The sequence below is a fragment of the Panthera tigris genome, chromosome D4 (genome assembly GCF_018350195.1).
Source record: "Panthera tigris isolate Pti1 chromosome D4, P.tigris_Pti1_mat1.1, whole genome shotgun sequence".
In the NCBI taxonomy this organism is placed as follows: domain Eukaryota; kingdom Metazoa; phylum Chordata; class Mammalia; order Carnivora; family Felidae; genus Panthera; species Panthera tigris.
In genome coordinates, this window is record NC_056672.1 from 19,484,901 (window position 1) to 19,509,985 (window position 25,085).

At 43.7% G+C, this 25,085-nt stretch overlaps 1 protein-coding gene across 4 annotated transcripts in view; it reads right to left on the reverse strand.

The window, feature by feature from the left end:
- The window catches only part of GNAQ (G protein subunit alpha q), a 351,477-nt gene that overhangs the window by 300,060 nt on the left and 26,332 nt on the right, over window positions 1–25,085 (reverse strand). The window contains exon 1 of one of the 4 annotated variants that reach the window (XM_042965339.1): window positions 14,818–15,122. The exons of 2 other annotated variants lie outside the window; for them this stretch is intronic. In XM_042965339.1, coding sequence (XP_042821273.1) covers window positions 14,818–14,953 — 136 coding nt within the window. In that variant the 5' untranslated portion in view covers window positions 14,954–15,122. Of the gene's footprint in view, window positions 1–13,963; window positions 14,478–14,817; window positions 15,123–25,085 lie in introns of those variants that run through there. One more of the 4 variants, XM_042965341.1, reaches the window with a different exon arrangement.

The window sequence follows — 25,085 nt, forward strand, 5'->3', positions numbered from 1 at the left end:
ATATTGGTTAATAAAATGGAAGTAAAAAGTGACAAAAACCTAACTAAATCATAAACTGAGGTATGTGTTAGTTATTTTTGTAAATAGGCAGTATAGAAATGAAAATTATAAAAACAGAAATGAATAGAAATTTATCCAATAAAAATGCAAAAAATACATTTTTGGGTTTGTTTGTTTTTACCTATCACATTGTCAAAATAGTCACTAACACACATTAGAGGTGGTGAAGTAAATTAATACAACCTATCTGAAAGATAAAGTGGGGATGTGTACCAAAATTTAAAGTAAGTCTGTCATTTGGCTGATGACCTAACTCTGAGGAACTTATCTGCTAAAGGGTCAATTGTACAAGGGTACAAAATGGATCCCCTGCAATATTCACTGCAGCATTAACTATAACTTTTTCAAATGGAATCAAACTAATTATCCATCAGTAGGTAGAGGTCAGGTATTAGTGCCAGTAAACGTGCTGGTTAATATTTAACAAGTTCTCCCAGTGGGAGGGGAAAGCCCTGATTGGTAGCACCTGCCAACTTCTGTGATGTAAATACTCCACATCTTGGCTGATTTCAAGCTGTCCAAGTGAAGTCACTGAACAGAGAATCGAGAAGAAATGTGTCAAACTTTCATGAGTAGATACAAGCCAACTACGGCACACCACTGTAAAGACTGAAAATATGCTGCAACTACGATTAAAAAAAAATACACTGTTGCACTAACAAGCATAAATGTGATGTAAAAGCTTTGTATTAACAGGGCAAGATATCCATTCCGTATTACTGGATGAAAAAACCAATTACATACAGAAGAACTTATGTTATATCATCTCTAACAGTATGAACTTCCATGTGTATGTATTTCACTGCCATTTTGGAAGAAAAAGAATCATACAACAGTGATATGGAAACACTACATTCAACCTAGTTTCACCTATAACAACAGTAAATCTGACTTTCATGGAGTATCTAAACCAGAATCAGACCTTTATTTCAAAACGGAATAGAAAAAGATCAACATATTTGGCTTCAAAATAATTAAAAACTTCTGTATTAAACAGTTCAAAACAAAGACAAAGAAAAACAAAACACTGGGGTTAAGTTATTTACAGTAAATATGAAAATGGCAAACTTCATATGCATGTTCAGAACTCATAAACAGACAAAGGAAATAAGGAGACAACTTACAAAATAATAAGTTCAACTAGAAACAAACACATGGGCAAATGATCATTCTCACTAGTGATCAAATAAATGCAAATTTTAAAATCACATACCTTTTTTTTTTGCCTGTTAACTCATTAATACTCTCATAATATTGCTCATGATATTGCAAATTGCATACAATCACTTCAAAATGTGTCTTAGGTGTGTGCAATCAAGTCATAAAATTTTTCATAACCTCAGACCTAGAATTAACATTTCTATTAACCTATTCTAAAAGCATGTGTGTGTTTAAAAAATGCTAACTCCATCACAGCATTATTTTCAAAACAGTAACATTGAGAGAAATCTAGGTGTCCAAAAAAATGAGAGTAAGCAAGCAAATTAATATGTATCCTCTAAAAGAATATTATACAGCAATTCTAAATTCTAAATATTAATATGAAGTCTATACAGTCATATAGAAAATGCTTACAACACAATGTTATATTATTACACAGTATGATTACACCTGAGCAAGACACATATAAAAATAAAACAGACTAGAAAGGAACACACACTCACACAAATCATGTTTCTTAAGTTAGCACACTCCGAATAAGTTCATGAACAAATTTTTTTAAAATTTCAAACTTTGTGTAAAGAAAGATTCCATTATTTATAAGATTTCAAAATCACTGAACAATGAAACATAATAACATTGTACACCTGAAACTAATGTAACATTGTGTATCAACTATACTTCAAAAAAGGTTAACACCCTTTAAAAAAAAGTTATTCACATAGAACGGACTCATTCTTTTGAAGGGCAATGTGAAAACAAAATAATGTATTTCTTAAGAATGTAAGAAAATTCTTAACTGGAAGGAAATAAACACTTCTTGACTCAAACTCTATTAAATACGACAGTTCTTCTCATCATTAAACTTTACTATTTTAGAAGACAATCATACCACCAAAGGATAACTATCTCAAGTGCTCTTATTTTGCTCCAAAAAGAGAATAAAATACAATATAAACTCAGGCAATAGCATGCTGTCTGAAGATAGATTATATAAAGAGAGAATGTATTTAATAGAAAAAAAAAATCATTGTGTGGCCACATGATTCAATACACTGGGATGCATATGCATTAATTAATTCTGGGAAGGATACACTGTAATTTGAGTAGCAATTCACAGATAGACTCTAGGGATTTAGAAAAACCTTAGACAAGAATCTCTGTTCCCACAATAAGCATGGCCTGGAGTGGAAAGCCCTTACAGCAAATGGGTTTCTCAAAGGACACAGCTGGTGATTTTCATGAAAATATATTTGGAATCAAGATTTCCTAAGCAATACTATTAATGAAGTCCTATGATTTTGCCCATTAAAATGCAACCTTTTGTCAAGAACTGTATGTGTAGGGAAATACAAATTGCTTATCAGAAACTAATCAAGCAACATATAGGTATATTCTCTCACAGAACATGGGAAACTTTGGGGACTCGACGTTACAAGAGACTAGTATGTGCCCAAAATGTTTTAGTCATTTCTAATGTGCTCTGGATAACATCTCAGGTGGTGACCCAACACATAATATAGGAGATGCAGAGGACATGCCATTTATTAGTCTGGACCACAGCAAGGGCCGTCCATCTCCACAATCTGTGTCCTATCTGAGTTGGCTCCAAGAGGATCCGATAGCTTGGCAAAGTGTTAGTCCCTGACCCATTAGGAATCGATTGGTAATGAAAATAGGGGTTGATTTCAAGTATCTTTTGTTTCCGCTCTTCCTACTTCTATTCTCAAATTATTCAAATTATTCAATATATATTTGCCTACATTTTCGAGTCAAGAAATCCTCATAACTCGATTCTATCATGAACAAAAGCACCCCATTTCAAATGCTGGTCATAAATGGAAACAGGCTTCAGGGCTTATTGAGTAATCTACTCCCTGGGCTTGGGTGTAATAGCCCCAGAATGTGAACAGCTCCTAAGAGAACACAATCAATCGGCAGGTGCCTTGATCAGCTAAAATTACAAGATTACTTCCATGTATTACATGCCTCCCCAGTGAGTGTGAATCCACTTTGGCAAGACTATCTCAGGCTACTATGTATCTACTTATTGCCTTGGGCAACTGACAGGTGCTCTATTGTAGGAGAAGCAAGCCAGGTGAAAGCAGATTTCCTGCAGGAGGATCTCTCAAGAGACATTCTAATAACCCATCGCCAGATTCTCAATACAGAGTTCTCAATACAGTAAGAGATGCATTTCTGTCACGTTAAGCAGCTGCCAGGTTAAATACACACACACACACACACACACACACACACACACACACACACATACACACACGAATCATGGTGCACATTTTCTTTTTTATGTGTGAATGGTTTTTCTCAGGACACTGCTTGACATGAGTTTTGTGCCTGGTCTATTTAACCATCTGTGGGGGTAAAAGGTCAGGGGAGGACGCATGCAACAAGAGCACCTCCCACACAAGCAGACTGCTGCCCTTGCTCCTCTCCCAATCTGGGATCGGGGAAGCAAGGGCACAGGAGACGTGACCGGATGAGGAAATGCAAGGGGGCAGTGGAGCTCGTAAGAGAAGCTGCATTGGCCTGGCTCTTTCCAACCACAGGCCAACGCACAGAGCACCTCTCTGTTCTTCTCCTTTCCTTCCTCCAGAGTCTAGCGAAGACACGACCGCACCACCCCTCCAGGGAACAACAGCCTCTGTCCAGCCAAGCCCCGCCAGACTCCCATTACTCTCCTTCACCTGTGACTGCTCTCCTTTTCCCCTGCACCTGTCCAACTCCATATCCAAAATCAAGCTGACAAGATAATGAGGAAGAGGCTGCGGCCGGGAGGAAAGCAGGGGTCGACGAGTGCCAGACCCCTGCCGGGCACCTCCAGGGGAATTGGGCTCTTCTGCAGACCTAGGCTGTGAGTCTAGCTGTTCTTTCTTTGGTCACAGAGCCCGATCTCCAGAATGCAGACAAGAGACACAGGAAGTCGCCTCCTTGAAGTTTCTCTGAACATGGTCATGACAACTAAGGGCAGTTCAGAAAAACAGTCCAGAAAAATTGAAATTTTCTGATTTCAATAAAGGCCCCGTGAAAAAAAAAAAGACGGGCACAGGAATGTAAGAAGAAATGGACACAAATGCTCCGTTCCTGGGTTGATTCTAAATCTCCCCTGGAAGGTGCTAGAAAAGGAGTCTACCGGCTCCCAATACACAGCAGTCCCCCAAACGTGCTCCACCAAGGTGTGAGGCACTCCTGGAGCCCAGACTCAGACGACCGACCCGCTCTCACTGAAAATGGCAGACACGGCCTTGGGCAGCAGGTTCTCTGCAAGCAAATGGAAAGCAGTGCTTAAAAAGCCCAATGAAGGGGAAAAAACTAGTAGCAGTGGGCCAAAGACAGCGGTCTAAGGGTACCCACGAAAGCTCCGGGGCAGGGGCCTGAGCAGGGCAGCCCTTGAACGCTGCCTGGTCCGCAGGCTCCACCCCTGCGCCTGCCAGGATATCGCCCTTCCTGCAGGAAGCAAGAGACCCATGCTGATATGACAGGAGGCTTTTGATACCATTCCCTGTGAAGGCAGTGAAACTATCAGCGGCGTGCCAGGCGGCATGGGGGCCGCTCTGGCCAGACTCGCTGATGCCTCCTCACTCTTCCCCGGAGCCGCCGAGCCTCCCGCAGGGTGCTCAGGGTGTCTTCCAGAAGGGAAGGAGAGGACGGTGAGGGCAGCCAGGAGTCCACCAGACCTGCCGATGCCTCCCGGAGGGCCTGTCACCACTGCAGAGGGCTGGGGCTCGGGGCCCCTCATCCCCAGGGATGAGCCTGGGCAGAAGGTGGCCAAGAGGCCAGAGCCGCAGACGGGGAAGCAGAGCAAGTTTCAACGTTCAGACAGCCGTGAGGTTCGGTCCAATGTCTTCATTCTACAGGTCTCTGTAGAAACAGTCCAGGAACAAATCCTGTTCCCTGAAGAAACACCTTCACAATAGTTCAAAGAGATGTAGGGCAGGACCGACCGCTTGACCTCCCTTTAGTTACAGGTTTTAGAAAAAACACACAAAACTAAACCAATGTGTGTGTGTGGGGGGGGGGGTATTTATTTACCCAAATAAACTTCCACAGCGCCTGCTACTGCTTCTGTGTGCTTGACCAATTCTCAAAAAATATCACGAGTGTTAGAAAGACAAGAGTTAAATCCGTAGCAAGTACCCTGGCATTCTTTTAAGGGCAAACTAGGAACAAGAATTAAAGTCATCCTGTATTATTAGAACAAGTCACAGGAAATGGGTCAGCTCTTTAGGACAAGAGGAAAACTGCACTTACCATCTGCAGAAAGAACGTGTAGTATAATGAAGCCGCTCTGGAAAGGGGAGGTCCTAAAATATCCGCTCAGAGGGTCAGAAACTAACACTGTATCTTTGCCTTAAAAAAACAAACCCCAAAACATGCTCAGGCTGACTGGGTGTAACAAAAGCAAAGGCCTCTGCTGATGCTACCCCCCCCCCATCTGTACAGAAATACAATTAGAGGGGCTTTAAGGCTCTCTAGGTACGGAGATGAGAATGCTCACATCATGAAAATGGGGAAGATTCGCTCTTACTCCACACAGGCCTACACGCACCGTCCTCCTTTCTAGCAAACGCACTGCATCCTATTTTGAAACCCAGTGGGGTGTGATAGATTATCCAGCACTGGCTCACTCACTCTCTGCTGGGAATCGTGAACCAGTCTCCAGTCCCTGCCCTCTGGAAAAGGAAGGAGAATTCTACATTTTGTTCAGTAACAATGTATTTTGTTCCGGGGACTCAAGTGTTGCTAAAGAGAGTTAATTATCTCCTACAAGCACATTCACAAGTGCCCTTTTAGTGTAGTAAAGCACCCAACTTCCCCTCACCAGCTCACAGCCACATGTTTGAAGGAAGCACCAACTTGGAAGTTCCCTAAATCTTAAAGAAATGTGCGTGCCAGGGAGTCTAAGAAACCCCTCCTGGCACCAAAGGGCACTGGGATGAAAGGGTAAATGAATGGGCGGTGTTTGCACAGAAGGGGGCTGTAGCAAACAGCTGGAATAACGGGCGGGTAAGCCACTCAAATGCTTGTCTTATTTTTTTAAATGTTTGCTTTTGAGAGAGAGAGAGAGAGAGAGAGAGAGAGAGAGAGAGAGAAACAGAGTGTGAGCAAACAAGGGGAAGAGACAGAGGGAGACACAGAATCCTAAGCAGGCTCCAGGCTCCGAGCTGTCAGCACTGAGCCCGACACAGGGCTGGAACCCACCAACCATGAGATCATGACCTGAGCCGAAGTAGAACGCTTAGCCGACTGAGCCACCCAGGTGCCCCAAAGTGCTGATCTTTAGTTGCAGTCACCAGGAAGTATACAGAAGATGCCAGCAATCACCCTGCTTGCCCTAACAGCAAAAAGAAAGGTAGGGAAGAAACAATAAAAATAAAGATTTCATCAGAGTCTTGAAAATGTAAAAAAGCAAAAGAAAAACTCTTGATTTTTTAACAACTAGTGGTGATCAAAAAAAAAGTCAAATTCCAGGAAGAGGCAATTAATACATGATTTCAGTTCTCTAAAGGGAAAAAACTCAAGGCTATTTTAGAATTATGCATGACTGTGTTTCTAAACATCACTATGCACTTCCTGCAACAGAGCCAAAAAGTCTCACTCTCGCTCTTTCTGTGGATCAATTATTGTTCCTTTCTGTGAGGTTTCAGGAATACAATGGCATTAATGACATTCCTGTTCCCGACCGCACCACAATCTATTCCGCACTTCCTTGAAACAACTACTTTGTTTCTTAAGTAGTCCAACTGCTCACGATCCAAAATTAATCCTGTAATAAAGGTGCATGGAATTTTTAAATTTCAAAGGACCTGTGTAACAGTTTTCCATTCAAACTGCTGTATACGCTTCTATTGGCTTTTCAGGCTGAAACAATATGAGAACGCTCAACTGAATCACTCCCGCTAGACAATGAATGAGAAGCAGGACCGGGAGACAAAGACTATTCCGTTGTTAAAACCCAACTGCTTTCACCGTGCCCCAGGTGGCCCACGAAACGGCAAAGAGGAGTGTGGCAAATGGAGAACATGTGGATGATGCACGTTAGACGGAAGCAAGAAGTGTACATTCATGTCCTCTGATTGCCCTTTCTTTGGAGAATCCAGCTGCCCACCCTTCTGTGCCCACAAGCCCCCAGTTACTGACAACAGAATCACTGTGAACTGAGCAAGGCTTTGTCTATGCTGGGATACAAAAAACAAAACAAAACAAAACAAAACCAAACAAGACCAAAGCCGCCATCTTTGGCCTCAAGGAGCTTCCAACCCCGTTAGTGCTCAGGGCAAGTAGTCGGTCAGTAATGACTTCTCATGGTTGAAGGCATTCTTGCCGATACGCTCCTAGGAAGTAATTCTCAAGATCATCTGCTTTCTCCAGTTGTGTAATCCCCGGGAAGCTTGTACAATGGCCTTGAGATTATTTTGGTTTCTTCTTTGTATTAAGAGCCAATAGAAAAGCCAATGCCAGGAAGGATAAAACTCAGAAGGACATGTCTGTCTGAGGGCGTCTACTGGGAAACAGCAAAACTGTGAAAAGTACTTGTAGTCTTCATTGCTGGCGAGTAAGAAATAAGGAGTATCTCACACAGCACATTATTTTGCATCAATGAGGGGCTTAATACTTGCTCATTTGACCAGCATTCTCTATGCAGCTGTTCTTTCATAAGATATGCCTGATTTAAAAAAAAAAATTGGAGGAAGTGTTTATTTTCCAATAACTGACAAGTGTTTGTGGAATAAATGAATTTGAAGTATGTTCTTAACTTTATTTTTAAATCACACGAATTTTGTTCTTAAAATTTAACCATGAAGCCTTTTAACAAAATATTCTGCTCTGATCTCAGAAATTATTGCTAGGTATAAAGGTCAACCCCAGAGCTAGTCAGTGAATTCAGATTTTGGTTCTCAGCATCAAAATACGGATATTTTTGTTTGTCAAGTCCAGATCCATGGCCAACCACCTAGAATTTAGGAACTCATTTCCAACAGCATGGTTAGGTCATTTTTTTTCTTTTTACTGCATGATAGATGAGAAATCAGACAGATTTTTACATATCGGTAACATTACAAATCAAAGGTGATTGTGGAACAACTTCCTATCATTTTATTAGTAACAGCTGTTCACATAAAACAGTGTTTGGGTCTGAGAACAGCTCTGTCTTCAATGTTACTCCATTCGGCAGCACAGGAGAAAACATTCACTGTTTACTGAAGTCAGTTATTGCCACAGATTTAATTACCAGCAATCACACTTTTTACCTTCTATTGCTATTTCACACTTCCCTAGGATGAATTCTGCAAAGATCTTAACATTGCTTAAAAGCCATGATACCAGTTTCCTTTTGAAAAATGTCATCACCCTCCCAGCTGAAACAAGGAAATTAGACTTTAAATTTGTTGCTACAAATACTTGTATTTCCCTCAAGCCAAAACAGTGTGTGGAGCAAACAGGCTCCCTCCCTCTACCTCCTTAGGAAGAAAGCAATCCTAACCTTCTTAAAATGGCTTCTCTCTCCCAAGATGTACCATTTGAGTTCCCTGCTTTTCCTCTACAACACCCAATCAACATTTCCATTAATGTCAACAGAACTAATAACCTCCCCTTAAAGAAAAATTAGCATGAATGCTGGAATCAAAATCATCCTTGGAAAATCTAGTTCATTTCTTCTCAAGTGTAAGTTTGCCTGGATCATGAAGAAAAATCTGTTCCTTTTTTCTGCTAAGTTTAGCATAGCACGCAGCCACACAACTGTGAAAGCTGTTTCAGGTCCTTAAAAATTCATCTGTAATAAAAATCATGACTATATTGAATAGGCACCTACAAAATCGAATATAAACCATCTCCTATAAAGTGGAGCTGTGTTGCTGTTGTTATTGTTGTTGTTTTTTAATGAGAAGGAGGCTATCAAATTTATTTGTAATAAACAAAATGGCCACTAAATTATTCTTCTGGTTCTCCTTTCTAAATTTACCTAAAAAAATCTGAATCAATATATAGGGGATAACTTCACTGTTCAGCATGGTTTTAACATGTGTTGCTGTTGTTATTGTTGTTGTTTTTTAATGAGGAGGCTATCAAATTTATTTGTAATAAACAAAATGGCCACTAAATTATTCTTCTGGTTCTCCTTTCTAAATTTACCTAAAAAATCTGAATCGATGTATAGGGGATAACTTCACTGTTCAGCATGGTTTTAACATGTGCCAAAGCTCCCATAGGAAGAAATGACATGTAAGCAGAAGGATGAGTTCCACGGCAGATCTAGACAATGGATCTACGTGGCTCAAAGCAAAAATCTTACTCTGAAGGCTTTGCTGTAGTCAGAGCTACAATTCCGATTCTTATGAGGGATGCTAACACTCCACCCTTCGGAGAGAAACTATAAGTCCCGTGTTTCAAACAACAACAACAAAAACAAAAAACCAGAAAAGAAAAAGAGGAAATGCATCCAAATAAATCCTGACATTTAGAAACATATTTAACACTTGGAAGCCAAAAGAGTAACAAAAATAAAACTGGTTGGTTTTAAAGCAGCCTCATGAACACCATCGTTTGGTATTTCCAGGGAGATGCTGTCGTTAGGGCTGCGCACAGGGATCCTTGCCTTCCCTGGTTCTGAAGGGCCGTCCTAGACAGCCACTAACTTCTAGGTTAACTCAGACCATCAACATCCCCATTCTTCTCCAGTGAACTCTACAGAGGGGTCGTGGGGCAGGCGCTTTTATCCACAGCCACAATCTGCCAGGCAATTCCCAGCCTTCTTGCTCTGTAACTGCACAGTTTTCAGTACAAATATATACCTCTCAATTAAAAATATTCCATCTGCCATTCTTTTTTAATTTTTTTCATGTTTGTCCATCTTTTTAACTTTATTGATTTTCTGAGAGAGCACAAGTGCATGGGGGAGGGGCGCAGAGAGACCGAGGCAGAGAGACAGAGACAGAGACAGAGAGAGAGAGAGAGAGAAAGTCCCTAGCAGGCTCCACACTGTCAGCACAGAGCCTGACATGGGGCTTGAACACATAAACTGTAAGATTATGACCTGAGCCGAAATCAAGAGTCAGATGCTTAACCCACTGAGCCCCCCAGGCGCCCTCCATCTGCAACTCTTAAAACTCTGTGTTTAATCATTGTGGTTCTCATTTAACTGTACAGATAAATCATAAAAATCTGTGCAACTGCCACCTGTATGCTGGAGAATTTAAAATTCACTCCGTTGAGTGTATCATGGAGAAAGTGTATGACCAGAAGATGACAGCTTCTACACGATAAAAAGCAAGATATCAAATGGTTTCTTTTTTTTTTCTTTTAAACTTTCATACTTTAAGCATGACTGTTACCATTCCCAAATTCATCCAGCACAGAACTGTAATACACTGGTTCAATGTGTGATGTAACAACTTACATTAACACTTTCTATCCTGGAATGCACTTACATCCAACAGGCTCAAAGAGTTACATTCAATTTTTTAAAGATCATGATTTTATCTGCCACAGATTAAAAGCATTACATATCCCTGTGTTTCCATAATTTATTCATTACTTTATGCTCCTAATTTGTCGGGGGGTGGGGGGGTCATAAATAAATGTACTCACTCAACAAACATTTATTGAGAGCATTCTATGAGTTAGGTATTGTGCTAGAAGTTGGACTATCACAGTGAGCAGTACAGACACAATCCCTAACCTCATAAGCTACTGGCCTAGAAGAGGAAGAAAATCTACAATCATATATGTAATTCAGTTAGAAGATAAAGAACATACATTCTTCCATGTAAGACTGGCCTAAACTCTGCCTATTTTCAATAGGTGGAACTCAATCAATTAAAAAGGTTTGCTAAATCTTCCCATTTGATGATTAAGATCTAAAGAGTAAAGATTTTAAAAACATGTAAAGTAAGAACAGATTTAAGAGGGAAAAGATATTTTCAAGGAACTAAAAAAATTTTCTGCACGAATATCTGTGACTGAATGCAGGGATTCAAAGCCATTTGTTATACACAGACTTAAAGACACATTAATATTCAATAGTGTGACCTATGTACTACAAATAGAAATATTTAGGGGAGCCTGGGTAGCTCAGTTGGGCACACCAAAGCATCCAACTTTGGCTCAGGTCATGATCTCACAGTTCATGTGTTCGAGCCTCTCATTAGGGTCTATGCTGACAGCTCAGAGCCTGGAGCCTGCTTCAGATTCTGAGTCTCCCTCTCTCTCTGCCCCTCCCCTGCTTGTTCTCTGTCTCTCAAAAATAAATAAACGTTACAAAAATTTATTTAAATAAATATTTAGTTAGTATTAAGATTGATCAATTAGAGGAAATACAATATACTTTATACCTACAAAGCACATAAAACTTCAACCAAGTTAAAATGTTCTCTTACATATATACGTATATATGCAACTTTTCTTTGAGCTGGCAAGGAAAATACTTATTTAAATAAATTCAGAGAAAGAATATGGTAAAGAAAACAACAATTCAGAACTAAATATGGTGTTTTATGGTGGTAAGTTTCTGAGTTCATTTAAAAAAGAATAAAAAATCAAAATATATTAGTACAGAATTGGAAAATACATCGTCATAATTGCTGTGTAAGTATCAAAAACGATTCCAATTTTACTGCTATACTTTCATCTAGGCAGTTCCCTTTCTAATTCTTTACGCTAACACATAAAATAATTATGTGAACAATGCAAAGATCACCTGCCAAATAAATCCATTTCCACTAAAATGGTGTCATGTCTTAAACTCAAATTTACTTTGACAATAACCTTATACTGAATGTCACTTAAATATAAGAATGAACCCTCGATTTAAATAAGGTAGTTAAAAACATCAGTAAATCTTTAAACTGTGTAAGGATAAGACCCATAGCCTCCTTTGCACAGGTAGGAAAAGGAAGCTTCAGTGAACTCATCAAAGCAGCTGATCCAACAGCAGCTCCTCAAACAGAAGCCCTCCCAGATATCTGGTTCCAGTCAACCATTATCTTCCTCCTGGACTCAAAAAACTGTGAAATCAGAAGCCCACACACACAACACACACACATACACACACCCCTACATTTAGGAGAGACTCTTTACTGTAGAAATAGTGTAGGTATCACACTCCTTCCGCTACAAAAGCAACATATCTAGATCACAAAGCTGTAAGAAATAGTATGTGATGCCTAGGGATCATGTTCCTAACAAAAAGTTGTACAATTTTTGAATGTTACTGATGAATGTAGGTGCTAAATTAATGTCAGATTTTCCACTCCTTCTGATAGGCCATACTTGGGGGCTGGCACAAGGCTGTATTAAATCCTACTCAAATATCTAAAAAGAGACCGAGTTCCCCATTACTACCACTTTAATAGGAAAACTGTTAATTTTTTTCTCATAAAATTATCTCCAAGTGCATTTTTTAAAACATCGTATGTTATTTCAATACACAGTATGTAATTATGTCCGTATATGTGTATTTCCCTCAAAGTCTTCCTCCTAGATATTCTAACCTAGGCCTTCCAACAGACAAACCCCCTGCGTTCTAATTCCAGCTGCTGGCACCTAGGGCTGTCACATTTCAGGAAATAGGGATGGCTTAAGAGATCTCAAATGCTGTATTCACAGCTAAACATAAACAAAGACTGTAAACAGGGCAAAAGAAAATCCATTCTGAAGTCTCTCTAAAACACATGCTTTTTCCCTTAATCGTGCACTTGTACACTCTATGTGTATTTCTCTTCCCCTATTTTTCCCAATCTTGAGCATTTGCAACATAGTAAATCACACATTATTCAGCCATTAGAAGTAGCCCAAAATGAGAAGAAAAAAAACAACATTTTTTTTTAATCTTAATATTCCAAATGCAGTTTTCCACTCCCCTGGCTTCATTCCCTAAAGCCCACCTCTTTTATCCCATGCTCTGCCTTCTGTTCTTTACAAACAAGTATACATTTATCTAATCTGGTTTCAAGACATAAAGCATGACATGTAAATTAACCATTTGTAACTGTCTGTAATGATTATATTTTGTTCCCTCTTGTAAGTGATCCAGTACCCAAGCAGTTCAGTCCCAAAGGCAACTGGTTCCTTGAACCAGGAGATGGAATGCTCAAGAAAGAAAACGCATGCTTCTTCAATCTGAATTGACAACACAATTTTTCTTTCTTCCAGACCTGAGGAACATTTATTATACACGCAAATATCTTGAACACAAGTGCAGGCATTTTTCAGGCCTGTTACTGCAAAGCTGTTTATTCTTCCTACCACCATAGCTCAGAGTTAGGTCACGCTGGCTCCTATGTGCACCCTGATCCCTGATTCTGAACAGTCTCTAAAAGATAATAATCAATAGAATTCCTCTTTGAGAAATGGCATTTTCTTGATAACTTTGTCTGAAGACAGAACGTTGGGTTGTTGTTGGGTTGGTTGGTTGGTTGGTTGGTTGGTTTGTTTGTTTTAGAGACTGAAGGGAAATTTTTGCTCTACACTTCCCGTTTTCCTTCTAGCCTAGATCCCAAAGATATTAAAATGCTGTCCGTTTTAAACAAAAGGTTTCTATTTGTTTCCGGGAGAGTAACTGAGAGGCTGCACTGGTTTTCAGTAGTAACTATTGTGAATTCAGGCCTGCATCTGGGTTGCCTCATTAAACAAAAGAAACCCGTCGCTGTCAACAACCACACAGCACAACCCTCCGTATCCCTCCTTTTTTTACTGGAAGAAATGGTGCTGACGAAAAACAAACCTGTCACCATCCACTGGTCAAGAAACTCTTCTGGATCCCTCCTTTCGGTGGTCTGGTGGCTAGAGAGCAGCAGCACTTGTGTGACACATTTGAGCTTGCCTGCCCGCCCCCCCCGAAATACATAAACCCCCTTTCTTTAGAGAGCCAACCACTAGGCTCCCTCATCATCACTCCATGGACAATGCAGTCGCGAGTCTGACCACCACTCCCCCCAGACCCCCACCACTGGAAATGGATGCACACAGGCAACCCTACCGCAGGCAGTCCCCCAGTGTGCCCCGGCTCGGATCGCCACCCTCGGGCCACATGCATGCACGCACACACACACACACACACACACACACACACCACAGTTCCCCTCTCCGGCACGGGGCGCCAAAGCAAAGACACTGGAAGTTCGACCCCGCTGCCCACCTTCCCACCCCCGCACCTCTTCCCCCGAAGGGATTTGCCATTTAGAAGATGCACAGCATAGAAACGCGCTCCCGGGAGGCACAGCCCTCAGGAATACCAAGGGGCACACGCCGAGGCCCGGGACGGGGCAGCCCCGACCCCTCTGCGCGTGTGTGCTTGCGCGCGTGCGTGTGTGTGTGTGTGTGAGTGTGTGTGCGTGTATGTGTGCGCGCGCGCGCGTCTGTATGTGTGTGCGCGCGCGCGCGTGTGAATGTGCTGCGCGCGCGCCCGCGCGGGTGCAGGTAGTGGCCGGGGACGCGCCCGCCGAGGGTCCGGGCGAGCCGCGGGCGCCCGGGGGCGGGGGCCGCGGAGGGCAGCGGACCCGGGGGGCCGGGGGCGGCGGCCGGGGGCCGGAGGCCCGGCGGGAGGGCCCGAGGCAGCCGGCCCCGGGCTGTACTCACCGAGCAGCAGCAGCTTGAGCTCCCGGCGGGCGTCCCGCTTGTCCCTGCGGAGCTGCCGCTCGATCTCGTCGTTGATCCGCCGGGCTTCCTTGGCCTCCTCGCTCAGGCAGCACGCCATGATGGACTCCAGAGTCATTCTTCCAAAGTGCCTCCGCTGCAGCCCCGCCGGCACCCCCCGATCACACGCGCGCACACACACACCCTCCCGCCCTCGCTCCCCCGAGGCAGCGGTGGCCGCCGAGCCCCCGCCGCCCGGGCGCGCGTCCGGGACGAGCTCGGGGAACGGCCGCGGGGGCCGCGGCCAGGGCCGGGGCCACCAGGTGGGCCGGGGGCGCGCCGGGAGCGGGCGGCTCGGGCCGCCGGGAGGAGCGAGGCGGGCGCGGGAGGCGGCCGCGGGCGCTGGCTCGGGGGGCGCGCGAGGGAAGGCCGCCGCGCCCGGCCTCGCTCAGACGCCCGCGCCTCCTTCCCCGGGAACGGGCGGCCCGCCTAGCCCCCCGCGCCGCCGCCGCCGCCGCCGCCGAGGCTCCCCTAAGCCCTGCGCCCGGCGGCGAGAGCACATCCACCGGGGCGTCCCCGCAGCGAGCGGCCGCCGACGGCTCCCCGCGCCCGGCGCGCCCGCTCCTCGCTGCCGCTTGACAGGGCTCCCGGGCGCCCTGGGCCCTGCCCGCGCCCACCGCCCGGCTCGCGCGCAAAGCCCGCTCGCCGGCTCGCCCGCCGCGCGCTCAGCCGCCTCCGCCTCCGCTCCGCCTCCGCCAGACGCCCACCCCCGGCCCCGATTGCCAGGCGCGGAGCGGCTGCTCACTGCTCGCCCTCCCCCTCGCCACACACACACATTTTCTTCTTTCTCTGAACTGGAGCACAGATCCGGGAGGGAGGCGGCGGCGGCAGCGGCGGCGGGAGGAGGAGGGGAGGCGGAGGGAGGGGATGGGCGCGGGAGGAGGGGAGCGGGGAGGCGGCGCCGCCCGGCCCCTCCTGGAAGGCTTTCCTGGGCTCGCAGCCGCCGCGGCGCGCCTCCCAGTGCGGCTCTCGCCTCGCCCGCCGCTCCCCAGGCTGAGCCGGCCCCTCGGGCTCTGCGGGCGCCTCCCGCTCCCGCGCGCCGGTGGGGGCCGGCGGGCGCAGCGGTCACGGCCGCCCCCCGGGGAGGGGCGGGTCGGGGCCGCCGCCAACCTGCCGCTGCCCGCCCGGGCGTGGTGGAGCAGGAATATGGCGGCCTCTGCCTGCCGCTCGGCCCCCGGCCCAGGAACGCGGACTCGCGGGAGGCGGCCCCGCCAGCCCCCCAGCCCGGGCCGGCTCCGCGAACCGTCCGCGCTCGCGCCCCACCACTCCCGGTCGCGCCGCCTCCCGGCCACTTCTGGGCTCTTTCCCGTTCCTATTTCCAAAACGCCATTCGGTTACAAAAGTATCTCGCGTCACCTCTGACCCCAATTCGGTCTTAGATACACTCGGTCGTGGAGTGCGACTGGGGAAGGAGGAACTGTCACCGGTTCCCGGGGGGGGGGGGGGGGGTGGCGGGGAGGGAAACTGTCCACAAAGTTACGGGAGATACACATCTAAATCCTAAGCTGCAAACGAAGCTGTCCAAGTTTCCAAGAGCCTCCTGATGGCTTCCAGTTTATATGCCATTGAGGTTGTTTCTGTTTTGTTTTGTTACAAACTCTTCTGGAAAAGGCACACGATGTTTAACAGCCAAGTGATCAAATTTGCCCTTCTAGACCGAGATTGAATTATGCTCGATTTACAGGAAAATGCAGAATCATGTGGAAGCAAAGGGAAGAATCAAATAGAAAAAAGGGGGGGAGGGGGGACAAGATTGCCCCAGCAGAATCCCATTCTAGTATTTTGGTTTTCCACTTTCAATTGAGGCAGTTTACTTTATAATGTTTATTTTGTTGTGATGGTCGACTGATAAATGGCAAAAAAAAAAAAAATCTCCTTGCTCATTCAGGTTTTGTTTTGTCTAACAGCTGCAAAAGGGGAACTCCTTTGCTTCCGGCTTTCATGGAACCTGTGGTCTCCAGAGTAAATTGTATTTTATGATAGGAATCCCTTTTTCATATTTCATGTTTTCTGAGATGTCTCTGGAGCAACGTGCTTATCCAGAGTAGAAAGGAAGGTCGTGACTGTACCATTGCTACAGGTCAAGAATGCATATAGGCTTCCTGAGTGACAGGTGTGTAACTACCTTCTTTTATGTGCCATTACTTCCACCCCCTTGACACACACATGCACACGCGCACACACACACACACACACACCCCAGGACTTAGATCAAACAAGTCACGGAGGCATAAGATCTATACTGTAGGCTCCCTTTCTAAATATCTGGGCTACAAAATGATTAAAGTTCACATAGGCCAGGAAAGCAAAGACAAATCTCACCCCCTTTATGTGGACTCCTATGTCACTAGAGGGGTGCCTGGGTGGCTCAGTTGGTTAAGCACCAGACTCTTGATTTGGACTCCAGTCTTTATCTCACCATTCACAAGACTGAGCCTTGCCCATCAGGCTGTGCACTGACATGCAGAGCCTGCTTGGGATTCCCTCTCTCCCTCTCTCTCTCTGCCCCTTGCTCACTCTTGTGCACACAATCACTCTCAAAGTAAATATATAAACTTAAAGCCACTAGACTTTCTGTGAAATTAAAACTTAAAGTTAAGTGACTAATGAAATTAAAGATTGAAATTCAATATGCAGCAATTTTAAATGGCTTCAGAGGAAAATTTTTAATTGTAAGTTTGTATCCTCTAACATACATATATATGAGTTTCAGAGAGATATTAAATGCCAAAAAAATCAAATGACAGGAAGCTTCAAGTCTCTGGGGTCCTAGCCAAGGATCCTCTGAAATTTTTGACAATGTCTCTCAAACTGTACTATCCATCTATCAGATAATCCATTTTGACTGAATTGACATGCTCTTTGATGAAAGGAATTACACCATCTGATACTATCAAAATCCATTTTTTCACCCCTGGATCCCAAGCATCAGGGACAATCCTTGGCACTCAGTAGATATCTGAATGGATGAAATCAATCAATAGGAGGATGTTTCTTCACGTATTGGAAAGAAATCAGAAAGTAAGCCAGTACTCTCTGACAGTGATGAAGCCATGTATGGATGACAAGAAGGAAACAGGAAAATTCAAATTTAGACCCCAGATCTATCCAGAAACCTTTACATATGTATCTGGAAAGCATTTGCCAAACAAACATTCATACAACCTAAGTCAAGCAAACAAAATCCATGTAGAAACTCTTGACGTTATTAACCATATTTTAGAAGTAAATAAAATATGCAACTAAACATGTATCATATTCCAAAGCCCCAGTTCATTAAGTTAACATGTATTCATTGCCTGCTATGTGTCAATAAGGAGAGAGTGCAGGAAGTGAGAGATGGTCTTGACCTCAATAGGCCTTAGAGTCTTTGTTTTTTTAATGTTTATTTATTTTTGAGAGAATGGGAGAGAGCAGGGGAGGGGCCAAGAGCAAGGGAGACAGGAGATAGAGAATCCCAGGAAGGCTCCACACTATCAGCACAGAGCCCAACATGGGGCTCCAACCCATGAACCACAAGATCATGACCTGAACCAAAGTCAAGAGTCAGATGTTTAACTGAGTAAGCCACCCAGGCAACCCTAGGCTTAGAGTGTTAAGGCATGAGGCTCTGAACAGCCATAATAAAAGACAAAGTGAAATCAGTTTGTATTAAAACCGGAATAGACGTAACAATAATAAAGGCATAAAAAGGCAGAAATAATTCATTCTGGTAGGGGGAACTAGAGGAGACTTCATACAAAAGGGGATATTTGGATGCATCTTAAAGAATGAACAGGCTTTCAATAAATACGTGTCTACATCACTTGAGTCAGCATTTCCAAATCACCCCCAAACAGACAATGAAATGATAAGCCATTCTGAGAATTGAACGGCAATGAGTACATGACTGAAAAGCAAACCACACAGCCCTCAGAGCATAGAATGCCAGAGGGAAATGGGAAGACTGTCACCTTTTCCATGGCATCCTGAGATGGACAGCTGCACCATGTTCCTATTACCCTCCTCCGTAGGGACTGGAAAAGAAACACAGTCAAAGGCGTACTTCAGTCAAAGGCATAGTTCAGTTTCCGGGAGTGATCCCAGAATAAGAGAATGAAAGGCTGAACTCATGTAAAAGGAGCTCCTGGGGAGGAAGAAGCCTGCATCGCTCCTGTTCCCAGAGTCACTTAGCATGGCTGCTTCATAGCACACCCTGCACCGCCGTAATTATCTGTTTCTCTACCTCAGCCTCCTCTCCCAGTGCCCTGTCTCTATCTGTCATCTCTCAGTCTCAACTGCTTTCAGGGCACCCTAAAGAGTGCCCAGCCTGGAAGAGATACTCAGTTAAGTGATGAATAAACAAAAGAATAGGAGAACCTACGTCAACAACAAACACACTGCAAGACTGCCTGTCCCAGGCAGTGCATTATGCCAGATGCCTGAGGCATACAAAGCCCTTAAAGCCTTAATAATCTGTTTGGGCAGACAGTCCACATGCATAAAAGAATAAACAGCAATGCAAAATGAGAAGCTCTCACTGCTAACCTACAGCAGAGAGAATGGACTGCTAGAGGAGTTCAGAAGAAGGAGCAGTTATTCAAACCAACCCAAAAGAGTATGGGTAGACACACGATGATGGTCACCTGAAAGACCGATTAGAAGTCGGCCTGAACCATTGCAGATCCGACAAGAGCTGGGAAAGAGCTGTTCCGGGCAGAGCTTGCTGGCACAGCTGTCTAGCCAAGGAATAAAGTAGCCTTGCTCCTGGGAAGGCTAGCAAGCAGGCCCAGGGAGACTCAGAGACCTGCAAATGGCGCCACCTAGAGGGAAATTTTCAAAACAGCAGAAAGAGGATGATTCTTTGTTGAAAGAAAGGGTTTCAGGGCCAACATGTTGAAGATGAAAAACCAGGCATGAAACAGTATCTCCTTCTGAAAGAGAAAATACCCACACTTCAGAGCCACCACACAGATATTCTAGATGAAGCCAAGTACTTCCTTCCATCACCACCCTTATAAATGCTTCCAAGTGATCTCCTCTTAGTACTCAAACATATCCATTCTGTGCTTATCCCAGGTTAGCATCATCAAAGCAAGCGCTGTACCTCACAGTGGAAAGGCCATCAAGTCCCAAGAGACTGGAAGGCTCTGAAAGGCTGGCCAGATGGCAGCTATTCTTAAGCTGGGTACACCAGAGAAGCCGTTTACTAATGTTTGATGAATGAATGAACGAATGACTGAATGCCCCGCTAAGACCAAGAGAGCACACTGGCGGTCTTTGACCTGACCAAGTGTTGCTTTTGACATAATGGTGCCATTGAAAATTTTGAGTTAGCTTCCAGAACTTAAACATCAAGAGATTCATGCAGAAATCTGGATTTCAGTTCCTGGTCAAGAGCCAGCAATCCCAGGCCTCTATTCCCAGATGACAACCATTCCCATCACCTGATTTACTCCCCATTGCCGTATAACCTGGACCAGTTTCTCCTCCCCATTTAGTAACAGGCTGTATCTGTGGGCATTCCAGGTGGGCTCCCAAATGCAGTTAGCGGGACGAATATTGGATTTAGAACTTAATTAGGTAGTTGATCTAGGCAATTGGTTTCTTTCCACTCTTGGTTTCTATGCTTCTAAATCAAATAATCATTTATTCTATTACATTTATCTCCTTTGACGATTTCTCGTGTAAGTTTCAGTAAGGGCAGCGATTTTTGTCTGTCCTGCTCACTCCTGAATCCAGCACCCAACACAGTGCCAGGGCTATTACCAGATGCTTAATAAACATTCATTCAGTGAATGAAAAAGAGATCATCCAATCAAAGAGGCCACATACTGCCCACATGGCAGCCTGCCTCTTTTCTTTATTTTTTTCTTAGCCAGATGGTACCCACCAAAGCTTGGCTCCCTCTGTAAAATGTTCCTTGGCCCTGTGCATCAAAATCTTGCCTCAAATAAGTTCACCAAGAAAAATTAGCCATCGCTCGGATATCAAGAAAGCTGGAGATGGAACACTCTTGTTCAAAACTCAGATGGAAACATGTATTAATTCACTCAAATCAACCTTGTAGGAAAGCTGATATTCCTGACACGAATTCAAGTACTGTGTATGTTATATATTGGAGACCACGACACGATATATAGTCAAAGTTGTTAACTTCTCAGTGTGTGATACATTAATGAAATACGGCACATGTTGATGAAAAATTCACAAGTCATTAAAGTGTCTGTTGTGCTGACTTCTCAGTGATTGAAATGGACCTGATATTAACCTCTTAGTTACTATCCTTGTCAATTTTTCAAGCTGCCATTCTGATTTTATCAAGAGATAAGAAAGCTAACAGCTTTTCAATTTTGAATAGGAATACAAAATATTTCTTCCTGACCACAAAATTAAGATATAAAGGTTATCTTTCTCGGGGCGCCTGGGTGGCGCAGTCGGTTGGGCGTCCGACTTCAGCTCAGGTCACGATCTCGCAGTCCGTAAGTTCGAGCCCCGCGTCGGGCTCTGGGCTGATGGCTCAGAGCCTGGAGCCTGCTTCCCATTCTGTGTCTCCCTCTCTCTCTGCCCCTCCCCCGTTCATGCTCTGTCTCTCTCTGTCTCAAAAATAAATAAACGTTAAAAAAATTTTTTTTAAAGGTTATCTTTCCATTTTATTTTTTTTTCCTCTTTCCTTTCCTAACTCTTAAACCAACCCAGATCTATTTGAACTGCAAAAATTTCCAAAGGTCCCTTCCAAATTCTTAAGCCCCAGACTTGGGGTGAGTACTTTGGGCAATATGGAGTAGAGCCTAGAATAAGGGAAGGTGAGTGAGCACAATTTTTTTTTTTTTGCCTTAGATTTTAATATGTCTTGGTACACAAGTGTTAGTGATCCTCCCTTTATTTAAAATTCTGATAAGGGGCACCCGGGTAGCTCAGTCAATTAAGCATCCGACTCTTGGTTTCAGCTCAGGTCATGATTTCACAGTTCATGGGTTCAAGCCCCACATCAGGCTCTGAGCCTGCTTGGGATTCTCTGTCTCCCTCTCTCTCTCTCTGCCCCTCCCCTGCTCACTCTCTCTCAAATAAACAAACCAAAAAAAATTAAATAATAAAATAAAATTCTGATAATTTGCTCATCATGGATTTTTGCATTAATTTTTAAAAATACTGTCTCAAAACATTATTTATCCTGATTACTGAGATTTTTGGTGCTCTCAAATTTTGCAGCCAAGGCAAATGCCTAATTTGTCTTATCCTATCCTGGCCCTGATGTGAAGATGGTACATGCATTGGCAAACACATGGAAAATTCGTCACTCTAGGGAGGGAATGAGCTGTGGAGGATTATCTATTCTTTTTACATCTCAAAAATACACATGATTTCTGCCTGTGGAATGAGAACAACAGAACTGGGTTGAAAGCCATTGATTGTCCAAACGAAAGCAGCCGAAGTTTCCACAGCCTCTTCAAGTACCCATGTACCAGGAAAATCAAACCCCCCAAAATATGAGAAAAATGCAGAAAATATCACATATTCTAGGCTCACTCCCTGGCTTACATTAAATAGTAATAAAGACCTCTAAAAACCCATGTGGCCTAGGGAATTTCATTTAAAAAAAAAATTTTTTTTTTAACGTTTGTTCATTTTTGAGAGAGTGCAGGCGGGGAGGGGTAGGGAGAGAGATGGAGATAGAACCTGAAACAGGCTCCAGGCTCTGAGCTGTCAACACAGAGCCCCAGGCAGGTCTTGAACCCAGGAACCCAGAGATCATGACTTGAGTCGGATGCTTAACCGACTGAGCCACCCAGGTGCCCCTAGGGAATCATTTGTTAAAACTAAAGCTACCAGAAAACTAACCCACAAAAGGGCAAATCTACAGATGTTCTGATTAGGGGAGGGTGTGGCACGGAATGCCCACACTTCTGCTTTCCTCTTCCCTCAGGCTATTTTCAAAGACCCTGAGCTGAGTTGCACACATTGTACAGCAAGGTCCTACTTAGACGGTCTATGCATGGATCCAGGGTCTGCAGCTAGGAAGTGCAAAAAGCCGAACCAGCACTTGGGCATTCTCACTCTCAATTTCTTTTCCCGAGGTCCTGCTCCTTTAAACTGAACGAGTCCTGGGGGAAGTTATATTTGGTCTCCAGCTCTCCTGGCCTCAGAATTGGGCCTCATCTTTTTGGAAAAGATCAGTGGTTCACTTACTATTTTATCTATTCCCAGGAAGGCCCGAAACCTACTGATAAGAAATCACAGCACACTCGTAGGAGTATTTGCATTTTCAACCAGATCAAAGCCCCAGGTTAAAGCAGGGTTCTGAGCCTGGACTGCACATTTGAATCACCTGGGGAAGATTACTGGATGCCAGATTCTCACCCCAGGTATTTGGGTTTGATCGGTCTGGGGCGGGGGCCTAGCATGTTTTTAGTATTCTTTTATGCCCCCAGGTATTCCAACGTGCAGGCAAGATTGCTAACAACTAAACTATAGCAATAAAACTAATTACTCACATGCAGGCCTCAGCCGGTGGAAAGGTAATGCAGCCATGATTACCTGCTTCAGCTGAGAAGCCCAGTCCGGCCTCACGGAAGCTGAGAAGTACCAGCCTCAATGCTCATGAGAACCAAGCTGGCCCCTTTCCCCCACTCACTATCCTATTAGACCTGTAGACAGTTTTCATTCATTGCCTTTTTCCCCTCATTATTTTCTTAAATTTGTATCAGTGTTGTCATGGGCGGGGCAGGGTGGGGGGTGGGGCGGGGCAGGGAGAATCCTCAAAAAATACAGGAAAACACAGAAGAAAATGAGTATTACCCATAATCCTACCGCACAAAGATAACTCTCATTTACATTTTCTTGTTTGGATTTGAGTCTTTTCTATTCAGATAGATAGACGTGAAATTGTTTACAAATTTAAATTATAGTTCACATACTGGTATTTCTTTATTTTTTAAGTTGTATAGGCATAGAAGGAAATGCCCAAATCGAACAAAATTTACACGAGGCAGTCTCCCTCCTACCTCCGAATCACGTCTCACCTCCCCAGAGGCAACCAGTGTTACTAGCTTTTTTACAGACTTCCAGAGATATCTACATGTGTAGATAAATTATGTCTATCCATCTTTATCTTTCAGTCACAAAACTGGTTGTATACTGTACAATCTATTCTGTAATTTGCTTTTTCCTACTTATAAGGTATCTCAGAGATGGGCCCATATCCTCCCTTTTTCTTTTTAACATTAAAGTTTCTATTGCAGATTCCCCACGATTTTTTACCCAGTCCGTTATTGACGGGTATTTGTTTCCAGTGTTGTGCTAGTTTTATTATAAATATATGCTCTTCCCATGATTTTTTTTTCATTTGGTAGATATTGCAAACATGATATTAGTAGCATCTTGGTGTTCCTTTCTATGAATTTATAATAATCTGTTCAAATAATACTGAATTGTTAGACATTTATATTTTTTCTTAATTCTTTATCATTATGAATAAGGCTGCAGTGAACAATCCTTGTATATAAATCTTTGTGCATATCTCCATATCCCTAGAATAAATTTGACAGAGTCGAATTCTTGGTCCAAAGGACATGCATGCATACACACACACACACACACACACACACACACACATATATATACATACATATATACATACATATTATACATACATATTATACACATGTATGAAAAATCTCATTCCCTTATCTTTGTAAAACCACAAATACTGATTTAAAAATTATGGAATTGGTTTTGGGTCAAAATACTTGTGATTCTTTTGAAGTGTAATCTTTCTTCATTATTAGGAACTACTCTGGGCCTTTAATTATTTCAAAGATTTTACAAACCTAAGCATCTATCTACAAATCATCATAAATACTCTTTTTGCTGAATTATAAGCCACATAGATAGAGCTAAGGTTTTAAAAGTTCAAAGTCATTTCATTTAGGTAGTTCTAATAATGCCATAATTCATGAAAAGTCTGCTCAGAAGCACATCCAAAAGATCCCAGCCTTTCTTTTAACACAAATCCACAGACCCAGAGTTTGGATACATCTTGAGTTTGTTCTGTATGTATTTCCAGAAGTTCATTCTGAGGAAGCTAAACACCCTTTTAACTCTTCACATCGAGGGGTATAGCTTACCACAAGCAAATGAGAATTCTACTGGCTAAGGCTTCCTTTCATTCCCAGGGAATCCAAGGGAAGAATCCGTTTGTCCAGCTTCATGAGGACTGGCTCCAGTCAGTG